This window comes from Chinchilla lanigera, unplaced genomic scaffold, assembly GCF_000276665.1.
Source record: "Chinchilla lanigera isolate Chin_1 unplaced genomic scaffold, ChiLan1.0 scaffold00173, whole genome shotgun sequence".
Classification (NCBI taxonomy): domain Eukaryota; kingdom Metazoa; phylum Chordata; class Mammalia; order Rodentia; family Chinchillidae; genus Chinchilla; species Chinchilla lanigera.
In genome coordinates this window covers 139,401-156,906 of record NW_004955574.1, presented here as the reverse complement: position 1 = coordinate 156,906, position 17,506 = coordinate 139,401, and the positions used below count along the sequence as shown (strand labels likewise).

General features: G+C 56.6%; 1 protein-coding gene across 10 annotated transcripts; it reads right to left on the bottom strand.

Moving 5' to 3' along the window:
* Positions 1–3,222: 3,222 nt before the first annotated feature.
* Gipr (gastric inhibitory polypeptide receptor) lies at positions 3,223–16,600 on the bottom strand. 10 transcript variants are annotated; one of them, XR_001232447.1, is made up of 18 exons: positions 16,421–16,600; positions 13,370–13,814; positions 12,967–13,041; positions 12,330–12,403; positions 11,210–11,300; positions 10,744–10,843; positions 9,983–10,090; positions 9,500–9,603; positions 8,816–8,919; positions 8,504–8,648; positions 7,736–7,895; positions 7,471–7,531; positions 7,124–7,193; positions 6,917–7,005; positions 6,693–6,831; positions 4,567–4,672; positions 4,292–4,333; positions 4,175–4,216 (listed from the first exon to the last, which is right to left on the bottom strand). XR_001232447.1 is itself a non-coding variant. In XM_013509505.1 (17 exons), exons 3-17 carry the CDS (start codon positions 13,541–13,543, stop codon positions 4,031–4,033), a joined length of 1,797 nt encoding a protein of 598 aa, XP_013364959.1. In that variant the 5' UTR covers positions 13,544–13,814; positions 15,273–15,354; positions 16,421–16,600; the 3' UTR covers positions 3,223–4,030. The 10 variants fall into 10 exon arrangements, 8 of the variants coding, with proteins under 8 accessions (XP_013364959.1, XP_013364961.1, XP_013364962.1 ...); XR_001232446.1 differs by having other exon boundaries at positions 4,567–4,655; XM_013509505.1 differs by lacking the exon at positions 4,567–4,672 and adding an exon at positions 15,273–15,354 and having other exon boundaries at positions 3,223–4,333.
* Positions 16,601–17,506: the final 906 nt, after the last annotated feature.

Sequence of the window (17,506 nt, the reverse complement as noted above, 5' to 3'; positions counted from 1 at the left end):
TTTTTTGGTTTGTTTGTTTTTTAGTACCGGGGATCAAACTCAGGACCTTATGCTTGCCAGACAGGCGCTTGTGCCACTGAGCTGTATCCCCAGCCCTCGTTTTTATTTTTTAACTTTGAGACAGGTCCTTGCTAAATTGCCCAGGCTGGGCTGGAACTTGGCATCCTTTTGCGTCAGCCTCTCAAATACTGGCACTTAACACCCTAATCTAACTCAGGGCAAAGATGTGTGCGGAGGCTGCCCCTACTCGGGCTCTTGTGTGTGTACCAAGCCCAGCAGCCACTGTTACTTACGCCTGTGTTTTCCTTCAGAAGAGGGAACTGAGGCACAGAGGGGTGGTATCACTTGATTGATCCAGGAAATGATAATGCTTAATTCAAACCCATCCTGCTGCTGGGCTGGTTTCACCTCTGAGCCTCAAGGAGACGGGGGAGGGGAAGGTGCTATGTGTTGTGGAAAGCTTAAGGTGGGTTCTGACCTTGTCATCATTGTCGTCCCCCTCCCCCGGACATACGATGTGCTCCTTCTGCCTGTTTCTGTCCTCCAGGTAGGGCCAGACTGCAGGTGGATACTGGAGCTTACAGGCCTACTGTCAGGATTAAATGGCTGTGTGTGTGTGCATGCGCGCGCCTGCGCGTGTACTTGGGATGTTACCCAGTGCCTTAGTCTTGAGTTATATCCCCAGGTTTTTTTGTTTTTTGTTTTTTGTTTTTTTTTTGAGATTGGTTCTTGCTAAATCAGTTGCTCAGCTGAGGTATATCCCAAGCTCGTTGAACTTGGAGTCCTCCTGCCTCAGCCTCCCAGAATGGTGGAATTACAGGTGTGTCCCACACAACTGGCTTACAATTGCAGGGGTTTTTTTTGTTTTTGTTTTTGTTTTTTTTGAGACAGTCTCGCTATGTTTTGTTTTGTTTTGTTTTGTTTTGTTTTGTTTTGTTTTTTTTGAGACAGGGTCTCACTATGCAGTTCAGGCTTGCCTTGAGCTCACTTTGTAGCCCAGGCTGGCCTCAAACTCACAGTAATCCTGCCTCAGCCTCCCGAGTGCTGGGATTACAGGTGTGCGCCACCACGCCCGGCTTTTTCACTCTGTAGTTTGGGCTGGCCTTCAGCTCGCTATGTAATCCAGGCTGGCCTGGAACTTAGGGTGATCCTCCTGCCTCAGCCTCCTAACTGCTGGAAACCCGCCAGGCTTCCAGTTGCACTTGAGTTGTGGAAAACACAGCGGAGTTCCCCTGGAGCCCTTGAGTGGAGCTGGGGGCCCAGCAGCAGCAGACAGAAGGCCTGACACACAAGGCTGATCAAGGTAGTGTTTACTGAGTGGTCTACATCTAACTGGAACAATTTCCACAGGGTAGATACTGGAGTCATCCTGTTTTACAGATGAGACAGCTAAGGCCTCATGAGGACAAGAAAAATAACTCCCCTGGCGTCACCCCATTAGAGAATGGTGAAGCTGCATCTAAGCTAGGGAGCCAGCAGCCTGCACTGGCAGGCGGGGGGCCGGGGGGCAGACTGGTCCTCAACACCCTAATCTTTAACTAGGGCAAAGGTGTGTGCGGAGCTGCCCCTACTCGGGTTCTTGTGTGAGACAAGACCAGCGTAAACCTTGGAGTCCTAGTTCCGGGATCCCTGCCCTGCAGCCCGTAGTTGTTGACTTGAACTACGAGGAAGTGCGCAGGTTTGCCTGCCTTGCAGACAGGCATCAGCGCTGTAGCCCTGGGGACCCCCTTGGCATCAGTCTCGAGTTCCTCATCTCTGCCCCGCCTGCCCCAAATCACTTCCCGCTTCAGGGGCTGGAAACCAAAGCAGACGTCGCAGGAGCAGCACATGGCCACGCACTGACCTACAACCGCGTGTCAGTGGGCTCGGGCAGCCCTAGGATGTGGGTGCCATCATTGTACCCGCCTTCCGCAAGTGGAACTGAGGTACAGAGAGGCGGGGAATTTCCCCAGGTGACAGCCACGAAGTAGTCAGACTAATAGGAGCCAGGCTGTGCCCAGGGCTTCACTGTCCCCAGTGGCCTTTCCAGAGAAGCAGCTCTCCAAAAATGAGGCGCACACACATACATCATTTGAATCTGTCTTACGCAGTCCAGTGTGAGATTACACGGAATATTCTCCACCGGGGACTCCCGGGCAGGGGCACCAGCAGCACGGGGTCCACGTTTCCTTGTGATGTGGCTGAGGGGGAGCAAGGCCACCGCCCGCTCCCACCAGCTGTGCGGCCCTCCTGTTATTTCCCTCTGTGGCCTGGCCACGGATCTTCTCCCACCGCAGACATCTGGGAAGCTGTAGTTTCTCCTGCTTCATTTGCCTGGACCCTACCCTTAGGCCCCCACCCCAGTGTTTTGGACACAAAGGGGTGCGGTCTGGAGTATCGCGGGGGCATAAGCTTGAGAAGGCTTGGAGTTTAGCTGCGGGGCCCACCCACCCATCTGGGGGCAGGCTCAGGAGTGGGGTCTTCATGTGGATGGAGGTCCACTCAGGACGAGGCCTTGGGCTTCTCCCCTACTTCTCCCAGTTCCCGGGGACCAGGATGGGGCCTGCATCCTTCCCCAGCCAGCGCTGGGCCCGGCTGCTCTGGACAGGAGGGTGCAGCTCTGAGGCTGGCCTGGGACTGCCCGTCTGTATCTCCATCCCGAACGCTCTGCATCCCAGATCTCTCGTGTTCTGTGTCGGGCTTCATCTGCCGTGGGCTCCAGAACCTCACCCTCACCCCCTGGAGTACCCTACAGCGAGGCCAGCCTCACACGCAAAGTGCTCATCTCGAGCCCCGAACAGGTCTCCCTAGCTTCCTCTTCAGCCCAAACAGGGGCGCCCCTTGCCCTGTCTCTCCTGTGCTCCCCTTGCAGGTCTGGCTCAGAGCACTGGGCTCCAGAACCCAACTGCTCCTCTATGGGGTTAAATAACCCTTAGTTACTGAGGGCTAATCAGGCCCGCAATCTCCCAAGCGAGTGGATGGAGAAGGCTTAAATAAATGAGACAACTGAAAGGATTTCGGGGCTCCAGGAGGGTCTCACTCTCTTACAGTTTTGATATTCTCTGAATTTAGACCAAGACTTCTCTGGGCAGCCCATATTTATTTGGTTTTCAAACAAAGGAGGGGGATACTCAAGAAAATGTGGGAATCTGGGCAGAACTTTTCCAGGTAAACATTATGTTAATTTAGGAGAACTATATGATCTCCAGGAAGGCCTTCATAGCAGCTACAGTCTCCTTTAAGTTAATTGGTGTCGGAGCCAGACGTCCTCAGCTGTGGCCTTGTCTCATCCTTTGAGGAGTCACAGCTTCACAGGCCAACACAGGCCTCAGCGGGAACCAGTGACCACAGAAGTTCACTTACTGTGAGTCCGCTGCCCATCCCCAGACAAGGTGCCTAAGCTTCGGACAACTCCCAAGTCAACACGGGAAGCCAGCTGGTTAATACTAAGTCCTGCTCAGGGTCGCTTTGTAGTGGTCTCCATCACTCCTCACCCTCCTCGGCCGCCATCGTCCCTCAGTTCCCTCCTCTCGGACTCCTGGCTTCCACCCCTGCCCTGAGAGTCCCTACAGCAGAAGCAAAGGCGTGTGGGAAACGCTGGCCCATGAGCCGCCCCTGCGAAGCTCCTCATGCCCGTGCGCCGCTGCCGCTTCTCCAGATCTGCGGGCTCTGACTCCCTCCACTCCAGCGCAAAGACCCCAGGCGGGCGCCTTCTTGCCCCAGGCCCTTCTCACATGCCTCGCCTTCTGCCCAGAGTCTTGTCCTCCAGTTCTCTGCTCGGTTGTCTCCTTCACCTCTTTCAGGCGTGGCTTCCATGTCCCTCCTCAGAGATGGCCCGCAACCCCGGGACCATCTGCACTCTCACAACGGCTGCGCAGTACGTGCGTACCTTGGGTTCTGTGTCCACCGTCAGTTCCCCCTGCACAGCCGTCATCCCCAGAAGGGCAGGCCCTTGTCTTCTGTTTCTTTCTCCCCCATTTCCCCAGCGTCCCCCACACCGGCCCTGGCACGGCTCTCAATAAATACGGAACAGACACAACATTCCTATTACCTAGCAGTAACTTTCCAAGACCTCATCTCCAGGCCCTGGAAGCGACTTTGAGGACAAGGCGTGGTGGATGGGAACCTCGACGGGGCCAGAGCCCCGGGAGACCTGCTGTGGGCGCTGGCGGGGCGCGGCACGGAGGCTGTGGCGCAGGCGACAGTGGTTCCAGCCCCGGCGGATCTCTGTCTGCACCTGCAACCTCAGGGTGCTCAGTGGCGGCGCCGCTCCCCGCGCGGCCGCCAGATGGCGCAGGCGGGGCTCTCCTACCTCCTTGTTGATGAAGCAGTAGAGGACGCTGACCAGGAACCCCTGCGGCAGGAGGAGTGGGGGTGAGACTGCCCCGCAGGGATGGCGTCGTAACCACCCCTTAATGTGCTCCAACCCCTTGCCCAGCCCCAGAGCGCGTTGGATGTCGCCACCCTAGTCCTAGACTGTTGTGGTCACCTGGTCACTAGCTCTGAACTCTAGCCTTGCCCTGGCCAGATTGCTGTGCTGCAGGGACCTGGTGGAAGGCAGCCCCAGTGTGAAGAAGCCTTCCTTACTTGTACTCTCTGGGCAAGCTGCTTAGTATCTCTGTGCCTTAGTTTCTCCATCTGGAAAATGGGCCATCTATTTTGCCATCCAGTGGTAGCTGTGAGAATTAAGGTACTATTAAAAAAAAAAGAATTAAGGTACTATTAATATTGCAAGAAGCTGGAGTGCCTGGCATATGGCCTTAATCATTTATTTAGTTGCTTACTCACTCATTTTGGAGACAGGGTTTTCCTATGTATCCCAGGCTGGCCTCAAACTCACAGTGATCCCCCTGCCTCAGCCTCCCAAGCACTGAGATTACAGATGTGTGTCACCATGCCCAGCCTTAACCTTTTTCTTAATCTTATTGTAACTCATTCTTATATATCATTCATTATAAATGGTTAATATTTATATGCGTTCTATCTCTGAATTTAAATAAAGACAAAATAGAGCTGGGCTGTAGCACAATGACAGCCATGCTCAAGACCTTGCATTCAGTCCCTGACATCAAAATAAGTAAATAAGGTGTGGTGGTGCACGCCTGTAATCCCAGCACTCGGGAGGCTGAGGCAGGAGGGTTGTTGCAAGTCTGAGACCATCCTGGACTACAAAGTGAGCTCAAGGCCAGCCTGAACTGCACAGTGAGACCCTGCCTCAAAGAAACAAAACAGCAAAAAACAAAATAATTTATTTGTTTTATGATTAATAAATTAATAGATAAATTTAAATATCAAAACTCATATCACATCCCTCCTCTTCTAGCAGAGGAAAACCAAATTGAGTACTGCACACCATGGCTCCTACCGGTAATCCCAGTACTCAGGAGGCTGAGGCAGGAGCATGGCAATTCAAGCCCAGCCTGGGCACTTTAGCAACATAGTGAGACCCTATCTCAAGATTAAAAACTAATAAATATCTAAAAGGCCCTTGGTTCAATCCCCAGTGCCACCAAAAAATAAACTAAAATTTAAAAAATTGGCCAGGCACACACCTGTAATCCCAGCATTTGGGAGGCTAAGGCAGAATAGCCTCAAGTTTGAGGCCAGCCTGGGCTACATAGCAAGATTCTGTCTCCAAACAACCAAAATTAATTAATTTTTTATACCATCCAATGGTTTTGATTTTTTTCTTTTTGTACCAAGAATTGAACTCAGGACCTTCACACTGAACTACAGGACCTTGTGACTGCCACGCAGACACTGTGCCACTAAGCTATATCCTCAGCCCTTATTAATTTTTTATTTATTTTTTTTTATTTTATTTTATTTATTTATTTTTTTTTTTTTGTCTTTTTGAGACAGGGTCTCTTTTTTTTTTTTTTTTTTTTTTTGGTTTTTCTCCGGTACCGGGAACTGAACTCACGACCTTGCGCTTGCCAGGCAGGCGCTTTTGCCACTGAGCTAAATCCCCAGCCCGAGACAGGGTCTCATTATGCAGTTCAGGGTGGCCTTGAGCTCACTTTGTAGCTCAGGCTGGCCTTGAACTCACAAGGATCCTCCTGCCTCAGCCTCCTGAGTGCTGGACAGACGTGCACCACCACGCCCAGCTGGCCTTTACCAACGAGGTAAAGCAAAGTAGAGACTAAGCCAAGGCAAGTAAGGGCAGCATTGGCTTGAATTTTAAAATGTGAAGGGGCCGGGGATGTAGCTCAGTGGCACAAGTGCCTGCCTGGCAAGCGCAAGGTCCTGAGTTTGATTCCCAGTACCAAATAAAATAAAATAAAATAAAATTTGAGCTTAAATTTGAGCACTTTCTTATTTCTATTTGATAATTTTTTTTTGAGTTGGGAATCAAACTCAGGACCTCACACTTGCAAGGCAGGGCCTTGCCACCGAGCTATATTCCCAGCCCTCCTTATTTCTGTACCTGAGGCATCTCACCTCCATCAGCCTACTCTCTATCCAGAGATGAAAAGCTCCTGGGAAGGGACGGAAGCTGAATTTGACCCCAGCTGTGTGCTTCCAGTCCCTGCCTCTCAGTACTGCCGGGGTCTTCAGTCTCCACCCTCGGCCCGGCTGCCTCCCCGGCCCGGCTGAGCTCCAGCTCAGCACTAATGAATGCAGACACAAACCCTCATGTCACACCCCACTCTGGGAGTACTGCAGCCCGCGGGCCCCGCTGAAGCCTTGGGCCCCTCCCCCGCCCCAAGCACCTGGATGGAACTGAGGAAGATCTCAAAGCCCAGCTTGGCGAAGCGCAGGGTGCCCCGGGCCTGTTCCTCGGTCACCGGAGCGAACACCACCTCGTGCACGCCCAGCAGAGGCACCAGCGTGAGCGTGGAGCGAGCAAGCCTGGGGACAGAGGGCGGCATTGGTCCCCCGGCTCGAGCCTGCATCTTCCACCCCGTTGCCCTCTCCCGGGGGTCCCCTTCCTCACCTCAGTCGATAGTCCGGACAGCGCATCTGCCGCGTCCTCAGCTTGGACACGAGGATGCCAAGAATGCGCATGAAGATGAGGAAATTAATCTACGAGGAGAGAGAGGCTGAGCCAGACACGACCCATTCTGGGGGCAGGAGGTGGCTCCCCGCTTCCCAGAATGAGGAATCCTTGAGGATGGTCTGCAGGAAGCGGAACCGGCCGTACCAAGATGGTTAATAGGATGGGAGTGCGTATGATCCACCAAATAGCCTTGACATCATTCCGCTCCCAGCACCTGGGGGAGGTAGGGTAGAAGTAAAAACGCTAGATATTCGGCATCTCCAGAGTGCCCATCCCAGGCCCCGCCCACCTGTCTTAAGCCCCACCCACATTCTTTAAAATAGTCCGCCCCTTCCCGGAGTCCCAGAACTCAGGCTTTGCCTGCTCCCAGTTCCTTCAGACCCCGCCCACGTTCGCCCCAGCCGCAGTAGCCCAAGTTTCCACGGATTCCCGCCCACGTCCCTCAAAGCTCCGCCCACCTCCCAGGCCCCGCCCCATACCCTGGGACTCACTGCGTGTTCTCGTACAGGTACCTGACGATCACCCAGGGAATGACGAAAAGCGCGGGGGCCCCTGTGCAGACCCCGACCCCCGCCCCCCACCCCGCCGCAGCCGTCAGCGCGCGCACGGGCCCCGCCAGGCCCACGACCCGCGGAATTCCTCTGCCGGGGTAGGGAGGCAGAAGCCTGGAGAGGAAGGAGACCCCCTGAGGTAGACCAGTTGGGCACTGGGGCGCGGAGGAGCGCTGGGCGGGGCGGGGCCGGGTTCGGGGCTCACCCCAGCCGAGGAGCAGGTAGCCGCGGAAGTGGCCGTCCTCCGAGCCCCCCGCGAGCACCAGCAGTCGGTGCAGGTACACGCCCTCCACCAGCAGCCACGTGTAGTTGGCACCCACGCAGTACTGGGTCACGATCTGGGTCGTGCGGCAGGCGGCCAGGGCCTGGGGAGGTCGGACGGGGGCAGGGGGCAGTCGGGGAGGCCAGGGTGTCCCACTCCCATCTCCCGTCATCACATACCCTCCCAGCCAAGATCCCCAGTGGATGGTATTTGTGGTTGGTTTCTCTCACTCTATTCTCTTTCCCTATATGGACGCTCCCATTCTGACCACCTGAACAGTTGTCCCTTCCTTTCGGTCACCAGAGTCCCTCCTCCAGAACCCCAAAATATGGCCTCTGCCACACTGCCTCCAAAGAACTGAACTTTCGTGCTAGCTTATGGACTCTCCCACCCCACTGACAAGTGGTACGGCCCAACTTTCAGCCTCTAATCGTCCCCCGCTTCCAGTAAACAACGTAGTACCTCCCACCCCAGCTAATTTCTCCCATCCTGGCCCCCTCACCACCTCGCACTGATGGAAAAGCCCAATCATAAATCCAGATTGAGAAAGACAGAATGGAAAATTCCAATAAGGGAGATGAGGTGGGGGGAGGGGACTCAACGGTGGAGGAGACTGAGTTGGCACGGTTCCTCTCCAAACGTGAAAGTGGACAAGGTCCTCCTGAGGGGGAGGTAGATTCCCCTTCGGAGGAACAGAAGGAGAAGGCGCACCTTGTTCCATAGGGTAGGGGTCTCATCCCCAGGGTAGGGCCGAGGGGGAGGCAGCAGGCGGTCGCGGGTGAGAATGGCTGCCGCGCGCAGCGTGAAGGACGTGAACAAGTTGATGTGGATGTAATTACGTGTGCAGTGGAGCCGCCTGTGGAATTCGAGAGGTGACCTGGAGACCCCTGCAGAGCTGCCCTCGACCACACGAAGTTCCTTTAACCAACCCTTCTAGAACCGTCCGGGGATGCTTGGAGCTGGTGAAACGCACTGCCTGAGGTTCACGTCTCTGCCACCGCCACTCAGGGCTGGGGGTCCCACCTGAAGAAGCTCAAGATGAGCAGGGCTAGCAGCAGTGTGGCCAGGGACAGGGCGTAGCCAATGGTGTACACGACCTGTAGCCGCTCCAAGATCAGCCTCTGGTCCTGTGGGGGCAAGGACAGTGTGGAATGAGGCCCTTCCTGCGGGCCCAGGGAGGGGCTTCCCAGTGCCTCTATTTTCCTCCTGGGAAAGTTGATCCAGGAGGAAAGTTGATCCCAGCTCCAGGGCTGGGATTTTACCAGCCAGTGTGAGCATTCTGGCTAACACACACCCCACCCACACACATATACATCTAGGCAGGCCACAGGACCTAAGCCAGGACAACTGAGAAGAAAGCTGGGTCCTCCCAGTGTTGCTGGCTGGTAGGATATGAGCCTGGTGTTAATGGGGATCACCTTTTCCACCCCACAGAAAAGATGAGGCCAGCACAGAGGAAAACGGGGATGATACAGTGAGAGACACACATTCCTCACCAGGTCATTTGAGCACCTAGATCTCCCTGTACCTGATGTTGGCTTACACTGGGTTTTTCAATTCGAAGCCAATGTTTCTCTTTTCCTCCTGTAAGTAGGTCCCAGTCGGGTTTCTATTACTTGGAACCCCGAGCTCTGAGCAGTACAAGGGGCTTCCAGTGCTTTCACCTCTCCCTAGACACCCTAACCCAAACCCCTGCCCTCTTACTACCTGAAACACCCCATTCTTCTCCGGGTCTTCACACTGAATATGGTCTCTCCAAGGTCCCCACTGCCCATCACTCCCACACTGGCGGAGGACGAAGCCCGCAGCCACTGAGGGAGGACAAGGGAGGGAGTCAGAGGCACAGAGAGAGAGGGTACGAGCCCATGAAAGTGGTACAGTCATTAGCTCCATTTTATATGTGGGGAAATGGAGGCGCCAAGAAGTTAAGTAAACTGCCTGAGGCTACATAGCCAGTGAGGCCAGGAAGCCCAAGTGGAAGACAACAAAACATAGAAAAAATAAAAATAAAATGCCTCAAAAAAAAAAAGGAGAGAAGGTAAGAATCCCACAGTTCTGAGAGATACGAGGGGGACACGGAGCCTGGCAGAGGGGGAGAGGACAGAGAAGGGCAAGGGACAGAAGCAGGAGGGTGCGTGCGAGCTGCAAAGCGGTGGTGCCCGGGCAAAGAGAGCCCCGGGAGGGCCTCACCGTGCCGATACCAGGGAAGGTACCAGGGGCACGACGCTCGGGCAGTGGTGTTGGGGGCAGCATAGTCCCAGCAGACGTACATATCGAAGGATCCGTTGCAGGCGAGGCCTGGAGGTGGGCATGGGAGCCAGATGCCGGGTGGATCTATTGTGCAGCGGGACCGGGCTTCTCTTTGCTGTCAGCCCCGCTCTTGCCCCGCCCACTAGGAACTAGCCCCGCCCACCAGGAGTTGGCTATGTTCCTGCAGGCCCAAAGGTCCCACCCACCAGCCCTCACCGCCCCGCCCACCCTCCAATCCCTACCCCTGGGCTCCGCCCACCAAGTAAGACCCAGCCTCAGATTCTTTTCCCGTAGGAGGACCTTCCCAACCCAAGCTCCTTTCCACTTCCAGTTTCTTCCCTGAACTCTCCTACTTTTTGTTTGTTTGTTTTTGAGACAGGGTCCCTGTGTAGTTCCAACTGGCCTTGAACTCACTACGTAGCCCAGGCTGGCCTCGAACTCCCGGCGATCCTCCTGTCTTAGCCTCCTGAATGCTGGGATTACAGGCGTGCGCCACTACACCGGTTCTTGGTGCCTCCTTCGATCAGGGTCCCACTCCAGCCCTTACTGCCCTCAGGCCAACTCCGGGCCCAGCTCACATCCATCCCAGATTCTCCTCTTTCAAATCCCGCCCCAGACTCCGCCCTCAACCCTGGGTCCGCCCCCAGCCCAAGCCTAGGCCCCAGCTCCCCCGCACCACCCCCCCAGCCCCTGGAGTCAACCTGAGGGCGGCTCCGCGGCGTCCAGGGTCTCCTGGCACTCCTGGCGGTACCGTTCCCAGTGCTGGTACAGCTCCCCCGCCGTCTGTGCCCCAGAGCCTGTCTAGGAGAAGAGAGAGGGGAGGACCACTTCCCCAGGCGGACCCCCGCTCCCAGGCAAGTAGCTCGCGAGGGCCACAAACACCCTAGACCGAGGCTTGGAGGGGCTGTCTCATTTTGCCAGGCAGTCTTGGGTAGCCTAAAAACCTCTCTCTAAGGGGTGTCTAGAAACTGCCAAAGGATTTACTACAGGAGACTGCAACCCTTCAGGGAGGCTGAAGAGGGCACGGTGACTGGACCTCTTCAGGAGGATTTGTAGCGGTCGGGGAGGACTGGAAACTATCATCTAAACTTGAGTCTGAGCAGGAGGGGCAAAACTGTCTGAGAAGCCCTCCCCCAAGGGTGGACTTCCGTGTCTTTGGGTCCTCACCTGCGCCCTCCGGAGCGGCAGTCCCCACAGCGACAGCAGCAGCAACACACGCAGGGGCCAGGAGTTCAGCATCGTGAGGGCAGAGAAGGGTCTGGAGGGTTCCAGGGCAAAGTCAGGCCCTCTGCCCTCCGCCGTGCGTCTCCAACCTTAGCCCCCACCTGCCTTGGGATTCCTACAGGTGCGATGGAGGCCCGGCTGGCTCCAGATTGGGGGCGGGGCGGAGCCTGATGTGGGCGGGGCCTCCGGCGGTGGGTGTGGCCTGGATCTGACGCTCAAGCGGCCCGGGCCGCCCTCAACTGTTGCTGGGGCGGCGGCGGTGGAAGGGAGGGTGTTTGCACAGGGGGTTGTTGCCCTAGAGCTCCGCTGGGCAGAAGCGTCAATGTCACTAAGAGTCTAGACCTAGAGACCCCAGGAGACCTGGCGATCACCGAGGAGAGGAGCGAATAGAAGCTGTCAACCTCGCCGGGAGGGGAGCTTGAAAGACCCGTCTGAGTTCCCACTCGATCAGCCCAAAGGGTTTTCCTGTTGCAGATGGGAGCCCAACCTTACAAAACTTTCTCCGCTATGGTCAGATAAAGGCCACAGTCAGCGTGACAATCCCCAGCATCCAAACACTTAGGGACCAGAGAGGCATTCAACCCTGGGCTTAGCTCTGCAGGGGTCCCGATGCCTGAAAACCCTTTGTTCTAAACCCCCATACTCCCCGTCAACTCCCCGGGGCCGCTGTGTAGGGAGAGGGGGAGGCCAGGGGCACCTGGGACAGAGCCCCAAAGAGACAGCGTCAGAGACGCAGGACGCAGGAATAGAGGCTCCGAGAGGGAGCGGCAGCGAGGCACACAGCAAGAGACCAGAAACCAAAGGACAGAGAAGGACAAAAATGAGAGCTAGGAGAGGAAAAGGAAGGAGAGACGAGACAGAATGGGGCAGAAACCTGTGGAAGTGTAGAAATGAAGCCATCTGGAGGCTCAGCCGAGATGGAGACATAAAGACAGACACCAAAAGACAGATATGGAGACAGGGGACAGAGAGGCAGGAGACGAAGGTGCAGGGTGAGAAGGAGCCAGAGCTGAAGAGGGACCCAGAGGCCCAGAGCAGAGGCGCGGGAGGAGGGGGGGCTCACCTGTCCCCAGTCCTGCTCCTGGTCACCTGCTCCGGCTGCTCCTGCCACCGCTGCCTCTGGCGCTTGCCTGTGCTCTGGAAGAGGGGACAGGCGCTGGCAGCCTGGGAGCCTGGGGCGGTGGGAGGGGGCGGGGCCAGGGCGGAACCGGGGCCTGAGGGGGGAGCTGGGGGCAGGGAACAGCCCCCCCAGCCCCGCCGCGAGCAGCACAGTTGCTGTCACCTGGGAGAGGAGTCGCAGGCTGAGGACGCCCACCCGGTGTGAACAGTCTCTCACCGCTACTCAGCCCGCAGGCCACAGAGCACACCATCCCATCCCGCCTCTCACACACAGGGCCACAGCCACGCGCGAGGGTCACACGCAGCCCCACAGGCTGAGCCCCCGGGCGGCACAGGCACAGAAGCCCGGCCCCTACCGTTCCTCGGAGTCACACGTCCATTCACCGGCGGCAACGCCATCCGCACCCAGAGAGCCGGTCTCTCACCCACCAGGCGGCAGCCATGCACAGGCTGGCACAGCCGCCTGCGCAGTGCTCTGGACTCCCACACACGCGCCCGGGATAGTCAGTGTCCCACAGCCCCGGGAACGCTGTCCTCACACACTCACTAGTAGCTCATCACAAACACCCCCCGTGATCTACCTGACCCCCGTATGGGGCCCAGAAGGACAGGAGCAGGGCAATGTCTCCATCATCCCATGGGTCCCCAGGTTGGCCCTAGGAGGGGTTCAAAGGATGATGACAACGTAGCAAATGCACAGGTTGTGTGGCTACCCACAGGGTCGCACAGTTTTCCCCCAAGTGGAAAGTCACACAGTGTTAGGGGACCACAGAGCCACACACACTCCACATGACCTCCAGAGTCCACAGTCGGACCCCAAAACACGTCCCACGAGTGTGACCGAGACATATGCTTTCACAAGCTCCCACACAGTCACACGGAGTGATACGGTCACGCACACGACTCTCCATGACAGTCCCAGCCACACAAGTCACACACACTCCGACACGCATCACACGTGTGATCCCACAAGCACACACTAACCCACAGTCTCAGGGTCACAGTAACCACCGGCTCCCACAGGTTTCCATTCCCCGCGTGCAGGCTCTTCCTTTGCCCAACGCAGGGTGGTGGGGGGCATCTGTCCACAGGGCGGCTCAGAACCCAGTCCCGAGCTCGGGGCCGGCCCCGCTGCAACACACACCGCCTCCTGCTCATCAATCACACTGTGAACAAGCGTGACCACACACTCCCCCGGGACCGGAAGATGCGTGGGACAGAGGAGACCCTGCCCAACTGCAGAGGAGAAACCGAGGCCCAGAGGCCTCGGAGGGTGGGCAGCAAGGGGGGGGTGGCGTGAGGGCAGAACCACAGGCTGGAAGGAAAGAAGTCTGGGGTTCAGGGGTCCTCGACAGGGCCTGGCCGCTGGGGCCTCCCTGCCCTCTGGCCCACATTCCTGGCGCCCTCCGGGTCCTGGGAAAGCTCCAGCCTGAAGTGGACAAGGAAGAGGGTCTGAGATGGCCCGGCACCTCGAGGAGAGGCTGGGGCTGGGGAGGAGTCTCCCTGGCCAGGAGAGGGTGGAAGGGTCACTCCGCTGCAGGGGGAGGGGAAGCAGGGGAGAGGAGCTGAGGCGGTGTGAGAGACAGGAAGAGAAGACCAAGAGCCAGCTGGAAGGGGAGAGAGACAGACAGGAAGAGAGGTGACAGAAGGAGACAGAGAGAGACAGAGGGGAAGAGGCGGGGACGGAAGGGAAAAGAAGGGATGCTACTGCCTATAATCCCAGCACTCAGGAGGCTGAGGCAGGAGGGATGCCTCCTGGGCTACATACTGAATTCAAGGCCAGCCTGAACTGCATAAAGATATCCTGCCTCAAAACATGAAAGAAGAGAGAGGGAGAGACAGAGAGACAGAGAAGGAGGAAGAGGAAGAGTAGGGAAGGGAAGAGGAGAGGAAAGGAGAAGGGTGAGGAGCAGGAGAGAGACGGAAAACAGAAGTGGGAAGGTGGAGCGGTGGCACCGCCCCCTCCCCCTCGGGGCACCCAGGCTGGTGGGGGGAGGGCGGATGTCGGGGTCTCCGACTGGCCCCTCCCAGCCCTCTGGGAGGCAGGCCCCTGGTGCTCCCTGCAGGCGCTGCTCAGCCAGGCACTCGCCCTCTGCCCCCATCCTCAGGGTTTCAGGAAACTTCCGGCAGACCGGAGCCTGGTGCCTTTCTGGCAGGCAGCCGTGTGTCACAGCCCTGCAGCCCAGGGGACCCGGGTCCCCACGCTGCTGCTCCTGCCTCTCAAGGCCTCTCCCCGGCCCCAGCCTTTCCTCCCTCAGCCGCTCCTTTCCGCGGTCCTGATGCTGCCTCCTCCTCTGCTGTGAACCCCGTCTGATAACGCATCACCTTCTCTCCCTGTGCCAGCCCCTTCTCTTCCCGGCTGCCTGTCTCATTCTGTCCCGCCCTCCTTTCTGTGCCCCCCTCCGCCCGGTCCCCTCTTGCCAGCCTTTAGAAGCTGTCTCCTTTCTCTCCCCTCCTCCCCATCTTCTCTCCGGGTGTCTATCTGTCTGTCTGTCTGTCTGAGTCGCTCTCCATTGTCCCGAGGCCTGGGGCTCCTGGCTCTGGTCACTCGCCCTCTGTCCCCAGCGCTGAGCAGCGGGATGGAGGCTGAGAGCTGTGTCTGCCCCATGGGGCCGCCTGGCTGAGCAGCGCCTGCGGGGAGCTGCAGGGGCCTGGGGCGCGGGCAGATGGCGCAGGAGAAATGAGGCAGAGAGATATGGGGAAAGGGGGCGCCCCGTGGGGACTGAGGCCAGAACTGGGAGGCGGTGCTGGCCCCCTGAGATTCAGGACTGCGGGGAAGGAGGCCTGAAAGCCAGCGACCCTGAGAGAGACGCATGCGCAAAGACGGAGAGACAGAGACGGCCAGAGGAAGACACGGCCAGCAATAAACGGCAATGGAGACAGAGACCTGGAGACAAACCGAAGGGACTGTAACACACAGTGACACCGGAGCCCAGAGACAGAAGAGACAGCTGTCTAGAGACAGGAACCTGGAAAGACAAACAAAAAATACAGGGATCCAAAGAGAGAGAGGCTCGGAGAGGCAGAAACACAGACACAGGGACCCAGAGAGGGTGAAGGACAGAGAAAGTGACCCAAAGAAACAAGATCTAAGAAACAGATTGGGCGTGGAGGCACACACCCAGGATTCCAGCACTAAGGGAGGCTGAGGCAGGAGGATTTCAAGTTTGAGCCCAACCTGGGCAATTTAGGGATTTAGCAAGACCCTGTCTGAAAATAAGAAATAAAAATGGGCTGGGGATGTAGCTCAATGTGAGTCTTGGCTCCTTTCGGCCTCTTCTGGGACTTGGGGGGGGAGAGAGAGGTACACGTCTCCATAGCAACCGCCCCAGATGCTGAGGGCAAATATTGTCCTGGCCACAAGCAGCAGGCGATGTTGACATAACTGGAGCTGGGTGAGGTGTGGGGGGGTTCCAGGGACCCAGAGGCCAGGATGGGGGGCCCAGAAAGCAGAGGGGCTCCGGCTGGGGTTCTCCAGGCAGCTCCACCTCTGCACCTCCAAATCCTGGGCGCACATACCCCACGACAGGACAGCGCTGAGTCAGTCCTGTGGTGTCCCCTGCTGCCCCCTGGTGGTGGCACAGCAAGCTGACCTTGATGTTTTCCCACAGGCTTCTCGGGTTGGGTTCCATCTTCTACTCCCACTCCCATCCAGCGCGTGCTAAAGCCCAAACCTCATCTTGTCCCTCCCGTGCTCCGAACCAGCCACGGCTCCCCAGTGCCCTCAGGGGAAGCACAAGTTCCCCTCCACTACGGTCCAGGCTTTTGCTGAGCTTCCCAGCCTTGTCTCCCTGCCTTCCTGACTCCTCAGACTCTCCTTAGCTCTCCCAACCTTTCTCCTCGAATTTTATCCAAATTGTCTCCATTTTTTTTTTTTTTTTTTTTTTTGAGACGGAGTTTTGCTGTGTAGTTCAGGCTGGCTTCTAGCTCATGGCGATCCTCCTGCCTCAGCCTCCCAGAGTGCTGAGATTACCAACGTGCAGTGCCATGCCCAGGTGTGCTGCCTGTCTTTGGTCATCTTCCAAGCCCGCTTACCCATCCTCTCGGCAAAAAGTTCTTCCCTTTCTTGGACTCTGAGCCCCAGAGAGCTGGGCTGGGGCTGTCCCAGTCACTGCTGTCTTCCCCATGTGCTGGGTACCAGGCTGTGCCCTGGCAACGCTGGGGACTTTGGTGACAGGCAGCTGTTATCCTGGCTTCATGAAGCTCTTATGCCAAATGAAGGCCTAAATATGGAGACCAACAGCCAGAAAAAAGGACAGAGAGAAAGACAAACAGAAAAAAAGTCAGAAAGACAGAGGAAAACATAGAGACTAAAAGAGACAGCCGCAGATCAGCAGAACTAATAGAGTAATAATGGCTGGCACTCGGAAAACTGAGGCAGGGGGATTGCTGGGAGGCTGAGGCCAACCTGGGATACAAAGTGAGTTCCAGGCCAGCCTGAACTACACAGCGAAAGCCTGTCTCAAAAAAAAAAAAAAAAAAAAAAAGAAAGAAAGAAAAGGACACACACACACCCATAAAATAATGGCTGCCATATACTGGAATTTTACAGCAGCTCACTCTTTGTAATAGTCCTGTAGTGGGCATATTACCTCCATTTTCCAGAGGAGGTGGTTGGGGATCAGAGAGGGGAAGTAATTTGCCCAAGACAACACAGCTCATAAGTGATGAAAGGAGGGCCCAGTATATGCAGCTTCAAATCTCATTTCCAGAAAGACATAGAGACAGAGATGGAGATGAGTGAGAAAATGGCAGGATCCAGGTGGGGTGGCACACATTTAATCCTAGCACTTGGGAGGCTGATGCAGGAGGATCTCTATGAGTTCAAGGTCAACCTGGACTACAGAGCAAAACCCTGTCTCAAAAAAAGGGGATGAGGTAAGACAAAGAAGCCTAGAGGCAGAGAAGAAAGATAGAGACTGTGAGCCCTGTCTATCCCTACCCCTCCTCCGGCATGGCACCCCACCCCCAGCCACTTGGCATCTCCCCGTGAAAACACTTGCAACATGGCCAGCTCCATTAACTGTACCGAGAGTGCTGGGCAACACTGCAGGCGCTGCAGGCGCTGCTCCTCCAGCCCATTCTTTTTTTTTTTTTTTTTTTTTTTTTTGAGACGGAGTT